This window comes from Colobus angolensis, unplaced genomic scaffold (assembly GCF_000951035.1).
Source record: "Colobus angolensis palliatus isolate OR3802 unplaced genomic scaffold, Cang.pa_1.0 Scaffold126, whole genome shotgun sequence".
NCBI lineage: Eukaryota > Metazoa > Chordata > Mammalia > Primates > Cercopithecidae > Colobus > Colobus angolensis.
Window position 1 is genome coordinate 8,578,686 of NW_012113808.1, and position 11,673 is coordinate 8,590,358.

The 11,673-nt window shown below is 43.9% G+C and overlaps 1 protein-coding gene across 1 annotated transcript in view; it reads left to right on the plus strand.

The window, feature by feature from the left end:
* TBX19 (T-box 19) overlaps positions 1-11,673 on the plus strand; it is a 32,491-nt gene that overhangs the window by 17,544 nt on the left and 3,274 nt on the right. Inside the window, exons 5-7 of the mRNA XM_011933416.1 lie at positions 1,435-1,496; positions 5,962-6,150; positions 9,707-9,842. Of these exons, the coding sequence (XP_011788806.1) occupies positions 1,435-1,496; positions 5,962-6,150; positions 9,707-9,842 (387 nt within the window). The remainder of the gene's footprint in view (positions 1-1,434; positions 1,497-5,961; positions 6,151-9,706; positions 9,843-11,673) is intronic.

Here is an 11,673-nt window from a genome sequence, read left to right on the forward strand (position 1 = left end):
TCCTGGGTTCAAGCGATTCTCGTGTCTCAGCCTCCCTAGTAGCTGGGATTACAGGTGCCCACCACCACGCCCAGCTAATTTTTTATTTTTTGTTTTTAGTGGAGACAAGGTTTCACAATGTTGGCCAGGCTTGTCTTGAATTTCTGACCTCTGGAGATCCACCCGCCTTGGCCTCCCAAATTGCTGAGATTGTAGGCTTGAGCCACCATGCTCAGCCTCTGTGTGTTTTCCATCCCAGGAAAAAGATTATGGTGCTCATCATTGACTTTTTAATTGACAAAGCCTACACTATAAATATGATTATCTTTTTAATGTTCAGATTTTATTGCTTGAGTTTCAAATCTTTTAAGTAGTTTTTTTAACTGTCTCATCTTTCTTGTTCACCTTAAAAGCTCTGATAAGGCTCTACATGAATGGACGGATGTTCATAATGATATATCACAGGACCCTGTCCTGTCCAATATTTGAATACATTATTATTATTATTTTCGAGACGGAGTCTTGCTCTGTCATGCAGGCTGGAGTACAGTGGTGTGATATAGCTCACTGCAGCCTTAAATTCCTGGGCTCAAGCTATCCTCCTGCCTCAGCCTCCCAAGTAGTGGGGACTACAGGCATGTGCCACCATGCCTGGCTATGTGGTTTTGTTTTTTGTTTGTTTGTTTTTAAGAGATGGGGGTCTCAGTATGTTGACCAGACAGTCTCAAACTCCTGGCCTCAAGTGATCCTCCTGCCTCAGCCTCTTTAGTTGCTGAGATTACAGGAGTGAGTTACTGTGCCTAGCTCCAATATTGGAATAAATTATGATGATATGCAAGACACGCTTATAACATTTTCAGTTAACAAAAGGCCTAAAGGATAAACTGACATGTGACATGACAGAATCTAGATTCAAAGTGACAGTGGTATGGTATAATACAAAGAATTTAGGACTTTGAGTAAGAGGTCCTGACTGAATCCTTGCTCTGTAATTTACTGGCTGTTTCTTCTTGCATAAGTCAGTTTACCTCCTCGAGATCCACTTTTCTAATCTACAAAATTAGAAAAATATGTTAATATTTCCCTCACAGAGTCATTGGTGGATCTAGCATATCACATATGTAATTGTGCCCTAGAATTGTGCTGTTATTATTGCTTGAATCTTGTCAGTCAGGAACAATATCCCCAAATTATTCAGATAAAAACAAAAAACAGGGATAGCTGTTAATATGGTAAAGAGGGGTAAACAGTAAAACTGGAACTCCAAGAGCAATTGCACAAGTAGAGACAGCACCTTGAAGGAAGGAGAATGGGGAGGACAGGAGCGTAGGGAAAAATGTTTGGTTTTCTTATTCTAAGAAATTGATTGCTCTTCAAGGAGAATTTTGGGTATGCTTTATGGTGGACATACATAAAAAGTTGGACAACTATGGTGCATTTTCTTTCGTCTTTCAGAAATCACCTAAGAGATGTTCCGGAGGCTCTCTCTGAAAGCCAGCATGTGACCTGTTCTCACTGTGAGTTTGGCGTACACGAGGCGGGAGATGCCTGGGGCTGTACTTGGAGCTAATTCCCTCCACACTCAGACTCTTTGCCTGTCAGGACTGCTTAAGGTCTCTTCCAAATCAAAACCCAATACACTGTTTATTCTATTAAGGACAAATTTATGCCCTTTCCAGAATTTCCAGAGAGAGAGCCAATGGTCTTAGGCTTAAGGGGCTTAAAAAAATCTTAGGCAGGAGAAAAGAATGCAAATGATGAATTTCTTAGACTCTGGTTTTCATGTCAGTGAGGCACTGAAGCCTCAACAGTGTGTTCTTGGCTTGCCTCCTAATTTTATGCTCACCACTCTGGTGTTTTGGAGTTCTCCTGTTCTTAGTGTTTGCTAATTTTGGAGTTGGTCCCCATAGCAATGTGTCACGCAGGCTGTAGCCTCCGTGGGGAAGAGTCTTTATTTGTGGGCTGGAAGGCTGTAGGAAGAGGTGAAGTCACATAGCTGGGATTCTGCAGGGAGTGTTGAATGTCCCCATCAGTGTGTTACCTTGTCTATGTCCCAGGATGGCAGAGGGAATCCTCTGCAGCTGCAATGCAACCCATTGTCAGTGACATCAGAGTAGGAAAGTTAACCCTGGTGTCTGAAACCCTCTTTAATTTGGATTACATTGGCTTGCAAAGAACCCTTATGCAGTTTGCCAGCTGTGGAGTTCTTTACTTCTTCCTTCCCTTCAATCTTAGTGCACCTTCCATACCAGACCTGGGAGTATAGCCGCATAAAGAGAAGCAGCTCTCAGAAAAGCACTCTTTTTTTTTTTTTTTTTTTTTTGAGACAGACTCTCACTGTTGCCTAGGCTAGAGTGCAATGGCGCAATCTCAGCTCACCGCAACCTCTGCCTCCGGGGTTGAAGTGACTCCTCTGCCTCAGCCTCCTGAGCAGCTGGGACCACAGGCATGCGCCACCACGCCTGGCTAATTTTTGTATTTTTAGTAGAGATGGGGTTTCACCACATTGGCCAGGCTGGTCTCGAACTCCTGACCTTGTGATCCTCCTGCTGTGGCCTCCCAAAGTGCTGGGATTACAGGCGTGAGTCACCGCGCCCGCCCGAAAAGCACTCTTTAAAAGTGACTGTCAACCTAAATGAAAAAACTGAGGCAACATTAATGTAAGTAGAAAGTTTATTTGGGCCAAGTTTGAGGACTACAACTTGGGAGCATAGATTCAAGTTCCCCTGAATGTATGATTGGGTTAGCAGCAGTTACAAGTGGGTTTTTAAAGGAAAAAGAAGAGACGATTCATAAACTGTTTACCGTAACATGAGCTATTGATTGGTTATACATTGTTCTTTGTATCACACATTCCAGGAACATGAAGATAATGGGCGAGGCAGCTAGTCAGGAACAAAAATGCCTTTAAAGAATTGCCCCCGGGCATGGGTGCAGGGGGTGCCCTTGACTGAAGGTGCTCCTCACACTCACATCCCCCGGGCCTGATATATTTTGTATGCCTCACATAACTCAGACTGCTCTGAGCTATTGTTCATTTATCATTTCCCCCACAGTTTTTTCCTTTAGGTGGAATGAACTGGAATAAAAACCTTGTTGTGCAGGTTAGGGCCATGTGCAGAACCACTGGAGTTCAAAGTTCATGTGTTGCAATCTTCTCAGCAAACTTCTTGACACGTGTACGTTATATGTGGCAAAGTTAGTGGTTCTGAGGGGCTTGCCCACTGGGTGCCTCCATCTTGATTCTGTTAGTCAGATAGGGACCCCTTGGGTCATAAGTTTGTGCAACTCTAGGGGAATGAAGATGACAAAAGGATTTGTTGGGAATGATTGTAATATGAACTCTGTACAATTTGTTTACTTGTATTTAAAAAGTATTAAGCAAAGACAGTGGGTTCTAATATCAAGCTCCATTTCTTCATTGCTGAAGCCCAGGTGACAATCCTTAGTCAATGTTCTTAAGGAACAGCTCTGGTCCTATCTGAATCGCTGTCCGTTGATCCCTCAGCTGAGGCACCGTCAGCAGGAGAACATGCTTCTTGTTTCGGGACCTGCATTACAAAGTCTCAGTCTTTGCCCATGAACTCACTCGAAATAGTCTTCTGTTCAGAATCTTTCTACAAAACATTTTGCAGTTGTCCAAAATATTCTGCAAAATGCTTGCTGCCTGTCAGTAAATAAGTGGAATGAAACAGAAGAAAAAAGGGGAAAAAGAAGAAAAAAGGGGAAAAAGAAAAAAACAAACACAAACCAAAATGCTTGCTGTCAAGGTGTGCTAGACCAGCTTCCCCTTTCTGTGCTGCCAGAATTCTGTTTGTGGGGTGGGGTTGGGAGGCATCATGATTCCTCTTGCTTAGAGTAAGAACTGAAAGCACCTTCCCCACTTGGCAGAAATAGAGAGGCTTTCACTCTTCCTGGGTAACCACATTAATCATTCCCTACATTCCCTGGTAGCTGTAGGTCCATGAGTTACATGTATGTGTAATGCCTCCTAGACTGACTTTTACTTTAATTAAGCCAGAAGCACCTGAAGTTTGCATTTCTGTTAACTTCTGCGTTCAGATCGTATTTCGTATAGCTATATTCCCGTGTTGCTTTAGAGGTTTTCTACCCTTTGATGGAGTCCTTTGATAGGACTGTAACCACCAGATAGGTTCTTCCTGCTGGTTGCACAAAAAGATGTTACTGGGGGCCGGGCGCGGTGGCTCAAGCCTGTAATCCCAGCACTTTGGGAGGCCGAGACGGGCGGATCACGAGGTCAGGAGATCGAGACTAACCCGGTGAAACCCCGTCTCTACTAAAAATACAAAAAACTAGCCGGGTGAGGTGGCGGGCGCCTGTAGTCCCAGCTACTCCGGAGGCTGAGGCAGGAGAATGGCGTGAACCCGGGAGGTGGAGCTTGCAGTGAGCTGAGATCTGGCCACTGCACTCCAGCCCGGGCGACAGAGCAAGACTCCGTCTCAAAAAAAAAAAAAAAAAAAAAAGATGTTACTGGGAAGGGGGTCCTGATCCAGACCCCAACAGAGGGTTCTTGGACCTCAGGCAAGAAATAATTCGGGGCGAGTCCACAGAATAAAGTGAAAGCAAGTTTATTAAGAAAGTAAAGGAATAAAAGAATGGCTACTTCATAGAGAGAACGGAGGCATGGGCTGCTCAACTGAGTATATTTATAGTTACTTCTTGTTTATATTGCTATACAGGGGATGGATTATTCATGAGTTTTTCAGGAAAGGGGTGGGCAATTCCCATAGCTGAGGGTTGGTTCCTCCCCTTTTTAGACCATATAAGGTAACTTCCTGACACTGCCATGGCATTTGTAAACTGTCATGGCACTCACAGGAGTGTCTTTTAGCATTCTAATGCATTATGATTCGCATATAAAGAGCAGTGAGGATGACCAGAGGTCACTTTCATTGCCATCTTGGTTTTGGTGGGTTTTGGCCGGCTTCTTCACCGCATCCTGTTTTATCAGCAAGGTCTTTGCTGTATGTTGTCCTCACCTATTTTATCCTGTGACTAAGAATTCCTAACCACCTGGGAATGCAGCCCAGTAGGTCTCAGCCTCACTTTACCCAGCCCCTATTCAAGTTGGAGTCACTCTGGTTCAAACACCTCTAACACAAAGATGACAGCATTCAATAAAGAAAGAGTTTAATAGACATGAGTCTGGCCATGCCATGTCGGGGACAGAGCTCTCACTCAAATCGATCTCTCAAAAACTTGTAGGTTAGGTTACCTTTTTCAAAGGTAATTTCAGGGAAGAAGTGGGGGTAGGTAGGCAATAGGTGCTTGCTGCTGACTGGTTGGATCGGTGATGAAATCACAGGGAATCGAAGCTGTCCTCTGGTGCTGAGTCACTTCTGGGTGGGGCCACAGGTGGGGTTGGTGGGTCCAGGTGGAGCCACCGCTGTCAGATATGCCAAAAACCTGAAAAGATATCTCTGAAGGCCTATCTGAGGTTCTACAATAGTGATGTAATCTGCAGGAGTAATTGGGAAAGTTGCCTATCTTGTGAAGTCTGGAATAATGGCTGGCAATCATGTGTGTCTACACATTAGCAGAATTCAGGCTCCTCTGTGCTCCTAACCTGGTAGTCTTTCATTTGCTTTACAAAGGTAGTTGAGTTTTAGAGAAGGGTTACTATTATTTAAACTATAAGCTAAATGTCTTCCAAAGCTAGCTTGGCAGCTTGAAGGCTAAAGGCAAGAGGGAGATTGGGTAGATCAGATCTCTCCGACTGCCATAATTTTCTCACTGATACAATTTTTGCAAAGGCAGTTTCAGGACTGGTCATGCATTTCCAGAGAAGCCAAGTTACCTGCTCATGGGCAAGGGCAGTGGCAGCCGGGGGATGGTACCAACACACAGGCTGGCATCAGTGTCATTTACAAGAATTGTAGTTGTATAAAGTAGCTGGTCACCTCATTTTTGGTGTGGGAGTTCACAGACTCAGTCTTGGTGTCTTCCTCTTGTCTATTTTAGTGGGAGGCTGGATCTTTTCCAATCCAGAAGGAGTGTGCACAGCAGGAAACTCCAATTACCAGTATGCTGCTCCTCTGCCTCTGCCTGCTCCCCACACCCACCATGGCTGTGAGCACTATTCGGGCCTCCGAGGACACCGGCAGACTCCCTACCCTTCTGCATACATGCATAGAAACCATTCTCCCTCAGGTCTGTGACTCTGCTGATTAAACCCTTGGGGTATGAGCTGGGGCTGGGGCAGCCAGGAGAAATGGATAAACAGCTAGGAAAAGGAGTAGCTAAAGATGGAACCCTTTTCATCTAATATATACATCTATGATATTATTGTTTTTATGTTTTATTTTATTGTTATTTTATGTACAAATATTTGATTAACTAGGTATAACAATGTTAGGTTTTTAGTTTTTTTTTAGTTATTTCATAAAACCTGCAGTCTTCTGATTTCTAATTGGCACGAAAGGCCAGGACACTGGTGTTCTGAGCAGTTCAGGCAGATCTCTAAAAGCCACGTCAAGTTGTGTGGGTCTGAAACACTCAGTTCATTGCCTTCACGTGGCTCCTTTCTATGGTTGCATTCATGGCTCAGTTCAGGGAATACTGGGTCTAGTGTTAGGGAGCTATTAGGAAGGTCTCTGGGGAGCTGGATCCCTGTATGTTCAGGCCTTAGTTGGATTCAGTTGGAGACATGCAAACCCAACCTTAATATTTTAAAATAATTTTTGCTGTCTGACTGTTTTTTTAAGTTAGCAGTATTGTTTGTGTGCTTTTTTCTCATTGACTACTGCCTTTTCCACCTTTGCCTTATGTAGACCCCGTCCTTGCCTGGTTATTCGATTTGTAGAAAGAAGGGAGAAATGAAAACAATGGTTACTTTTTCATTAAATTATTCATGCAACAAATATTTATTGAGGATCGACTATATGCCAGGCTCTGTTTCAAGCACAGGAATGAAACGGACAAATGCCCTGCCCGTATGGAGATTCTATACTAATATGAAGAGATTGACACTCAACAAAACAAGCAAAGTTCATGGCATGGGAGATAGTGGACAGTATTTGGATTCCAGCCTCCTTCCTTCCTCGGTGACACCCTGAGCTCTGCATTTGTAGAGGGTCCTCCTGGTCACCAGCTACCTGTCCCTGTGTCCCTTAGCCTGCTACCCTTGGCAACCTCAACCATTGCTGCCAGGAGGGGGGATTATATAGCTTACCAGTAGCAGAAACTGATCTGTGGCTCGCTCTACTTCCTTGTTCTTTCCCGCCGTCAGCATCAAATCATATCTTCTGAGCACCTACTGCATACCATGTTCTTCTAGGCAGTGGGATAGGAAAGTGATTAAGACATAGCTTCAGGGCCGGGTGTGGTGGCTCACACCTGTAATCCTAGCACTTTAGGAGACCGAGGCGGGCAGATCACAAGGTCAGGAGTTCGAGATCAGCCTGGCTAACATGGTTAAACCCCGTCTGTACCAAAAATACAAAAATTAGCCAGGCGTGGTGGCGGGCGCCTGTAATCCCAGCTACTTGGGAGGCTGAGGCAGGAGAATCGCTTGAATCTGGGAGGTGGAGGCTGCAGTGAGCCAAGATCGTGCCACTGCGCTCCAGCCTGGGCAATAAGAGCAAGATGCTGTCTCAAAAAAAAAAAAAAAAAAAAAAAGACATAGCTTCTTCCCTGGAGGAGCTCAGGGTTGCACAAATATGTAAATAACAAATCCTAATATAATGCAGAAGCATCACCTGGGAACTTGTCAGAAATGTAGACTTTCAGGCTCTACTCCTGAATCAGGGTCTGCATTTTAACAAGATCTCCAGGGGATTCATAAGTGCTCTAGAGTTTGAGAAACAGCCTACAAAACACACAAGTCAGGGTGCCATGGGAATGAAGGAAAAAGAGCAGCTGGATATGCCTGGTGGGGCAGCAAAGGCTGCCCAGAGGGGTTAACATTTAAATTGAGCCTTGAAGGATGAATAGAAAAGGACAGAGTGGGAGTGGCAGGGGTAAAAGGTGGAGGATGGCATGTGCCACAGGCAGAGGCGCAGGACATTCCAGGTAGAGAGAGTGGACTGAGCAAAGATACAGAAGGGGGAAAGACCCTAGGTTGTCTGGGAATAGCTTTGGAGCAGAATGTAGGGGGAGTGCAGACAGATGGAAAATGCAAGAGTTAGGGCTGGAGAGCTTGCAAGTGCCAGATCGTAAAAAGAAGAGACATGGGCAGGTGTCCTAGTCCCCTTTGTGGTGCTATAAGAAAATACTTGAGATAGGGTACTTTATAAGCAATGGAAATTTATTTTCTCATAGTCCTGGAGGCTGGGGAGTTTAAGATTAAGGTGCCAGCATATGGTAAGGGTCTTCTGGCTGTATTATAATGTTGCAGAAGGCATCACACGGATAGTCAGGGAAAGAGAGGGGGAGAAGGCAGGAGGCTAAACCCATCCTTTTATCAGAAACCCACTCCTGCAATATTGGCATTAATCCATTCACGAGGGTAGAGCCCCCACGGCCTAATCACCTCTTAAAGGCCCCACCTCTCAACACTGTTGTCTTGGGAGTTAAGTTCCCAACACATGAACGTTGGGAGACACATTCAAACCATAGCACCAGAGATAGACATTGGACTCTTCCTCCTCTCTCTCCTTTCTCCCCCTTTTCCCTTCCTTCCTCCCTCCCTCTGCCTTCTTCCTCTCTCTTATATATACACTATTTATGCAAATAGAGATTCAAAGAAATGGAAGACATTCTTCTTTTTCCCCTCTATAAAAACTGTGTATATTTAAGGTGTACAACATGGTGTTTTGATATAATATGCATAGTGAAGTGATTACTGCTGTCAGGCAAATTAACATGTCCATCTCCTCACATAGTTACTGTTTTTCATGATGAAAGCACCTGAAATCTACTCTCTTAGCAAATTTCCAGTACACAGTACAGTATTATTAACTATAGTCTTCGGATTATAAGTTAGATCTCTGGACTTATTCATCCTACATAAATGCAATTTTACATCCTTTGACCAATATCTCATTTCCCCAGCTTCCCAGCCCTGGTAACCACTGCTGTACTCTCTGCTTTTATGTATTCAAATTTAATCTTAGAGTCCACATATAAGTGAGATCATACAATCTACTTCTTTTTGTAAAAAGGTATGTTTTTTTTCTTTTTTTTAATTGTAGAGATGGTGTCTCTCTGTGTTGCCCAGAAAGTTCTCAAACTCCTGGCTCAAGGGATCCCCCTGCCTTGGACTCCCAAAGTGCCAGGATTACAGGTGTGAGCACCACACCTGGTCAAAAGGCACTGTGCTTGAGATATTTAAACCTTCTAGGGGATGGTTGAGAAGAATAAGTTCCTGGACCTCAGAAATCTCATCTGGGGCACTGGTGGCTCTTAGGCTTAGCTTGAGGGGAGGCTGGTATGGTCCCTTCTTAAAAGAGAGTGACTGTGGTGAAATGAGTTAGACAGATCGGTGATACCCAGGGCAAATAATTCTACCACCCTGTGGCTTATCTATAAGATGGAGTTAAGGAGTCACTAGTGTGAAGATTAAACTATGAATGACACCTGGCATATGGTCGACATTCAAGAAACCTACGTTTCTTTTTATTTTCTATTTCCCCGAGAAAGAACTAACAAACTGTTGGTTCCTGTGGTGCAAGCCATGGTTATATTTTGCCTTAGGATAATGTCACTGGTCACCATCTTTATGTTTTCTACATTTGCTATCAATTCAACTGTTGTTATTTCCCCAAAGTGAATTTGATAGAAAGCTCAAGCAATAATCTGCAAGTTTTCTCGGGACCTGACAACTGGACTTCCTTATCCTCCACACCCCATGCCAGCATCCTGTCTGTACCCCACACCAACGGACCAATCAATCCAGGTCCCAGGTAAGACCAACACCATCAGCTTGCTCATTGGTGGTCTTAGGGGTTTACTTTAGCACTGGGGACTCAGGTTCATTCTTTTTCCTAGGGTGGCTTGGTCTAACCTATTGTCCTGACTTCTAAACCACTAAGAAGTCAAGGTGGCAACAGGATGGAGTTCTTTCATAACTGGAGAAACAGCTCAGTCATATCCCGTTTCTTATATTTAAAAGGATAGCCAGGGCATGGTGGCTCATGCCTGTAATCCCAGCACTTTGGGAGGCCGAGGCAGGTGGATCACCTGAGGTCAGCAGTTTGAGACCAGCCTGGCCAACATAGTGAAACCCTGTCTCTACTAAAAATACAAAAATTAGCTGGGCATGGTGGCGTGTGCCTGTAATCCTAGCTACTCGGAAGGCTGAGGCAGGAGAATCACTTGAACCTGGGAGGCGGAGGTTGCAGTGAGCTGAGATCGCGCCATTGCACTCCAGTTTGTGCAACAAGAGTGAAACTCCGTCTCAAAAAGAAAAAAAAAAAAAGGGGGTAGACATTATGGCCTGGGATCATTTGTCTTAAACCAGTCAGAAACACTTTAAACTATGGTGGTAGCAAATAGATACTGACTGTAGAGGAATTGAAGAGGAAAAGTATAAACATACACTGAGAAGTCAAGACCCACTGTCATCCACTTTCCCATGAGTCACCCATCCTAAAAGGGGGACATATTGTGGATGCCTGGTCTCACAACCCTGGTAAGAGGGCTAAGTGTAGCATGGAGGACCCCATGGTTTAGTCCTCACACCAGCGACCTGAATTAAGTTCTGACTTATAGAAATCCGAGTGGTGAAGTGGGAAGAGAAGGCCCCTTTGAGTCTGACAGGCAGGGGTTTGAGTCCCAGTTCTACCTCAGTAGTGACTTTGTGGCTTTGGGCAATTTTCTTAACCTTACTGAGCTTCAGCTTTCTTATCTCTTTCATTGAAATAATATGACCTACTTTGCAGAGTTACCGTGAGCATCAAATGCAGAAATTAGAAAATGCATTAACATGCTTTGTAAGCAGTAACATTCTGTGTAAATGTCAGCTATTATGTTCAATATGGTTATGCAGAATTTTGAGAAGGTCCAAAGTGGAATCAAAATTAGAAGATGAGACTTGGCTGGGTTCAGTGGCTCACACCTGTAATCCCAGCACTTTCGGAGGCCAAGGCAGGTGGATCCCCTGATTTGAGACCAGCCTGACCAACATGGTAAAATCCCATCTCTACTAAAAATACAAAAATTAGCCGGTGTGATGGTGCATGTCTATAATCCCATGCCTCCCACTTGGGAGGCTAAGGCAGGAGAATCACTTGAACCCAGGAGGCAGAGGTTGCAGTAAGCTGAGGCACTGCACTCCAGCTTAGGCAACAAGAGTGAAACTCTGTCTCAAAAAAAAAAAGGATTGGATTTGGGAACACATCAGATGACTTATGATTTGTAAGTCTAGAAAAAGGAGAATGTGATGGCTTAGAATCACCTGGGGTTGTTGTTAAAATGCAGAATCTGATTGGTAGGTCTGGGTAGGTGCCTGAGATTCTACATTTCTACCAAGTTCCTGGGTGTTGCTGATATAGCAGGGTATAAAGCTGTGCTGTCCAGTGTAGTAGCTACCGGTGGTTGTCAAACACTTGAAATGCAGCTAGTCCAAGTTGAGATACATTGTGAGTGTAATACATTCAAAATCCCACAGGATTTTGAAGATTTAGTGTGAAACAAAGAATAAATATCCCAATTTTTTATATATATATACAATATATACTACTATATTATATATTTTTCTATATTTTCATATTTTAAATATATAGTATGTATATT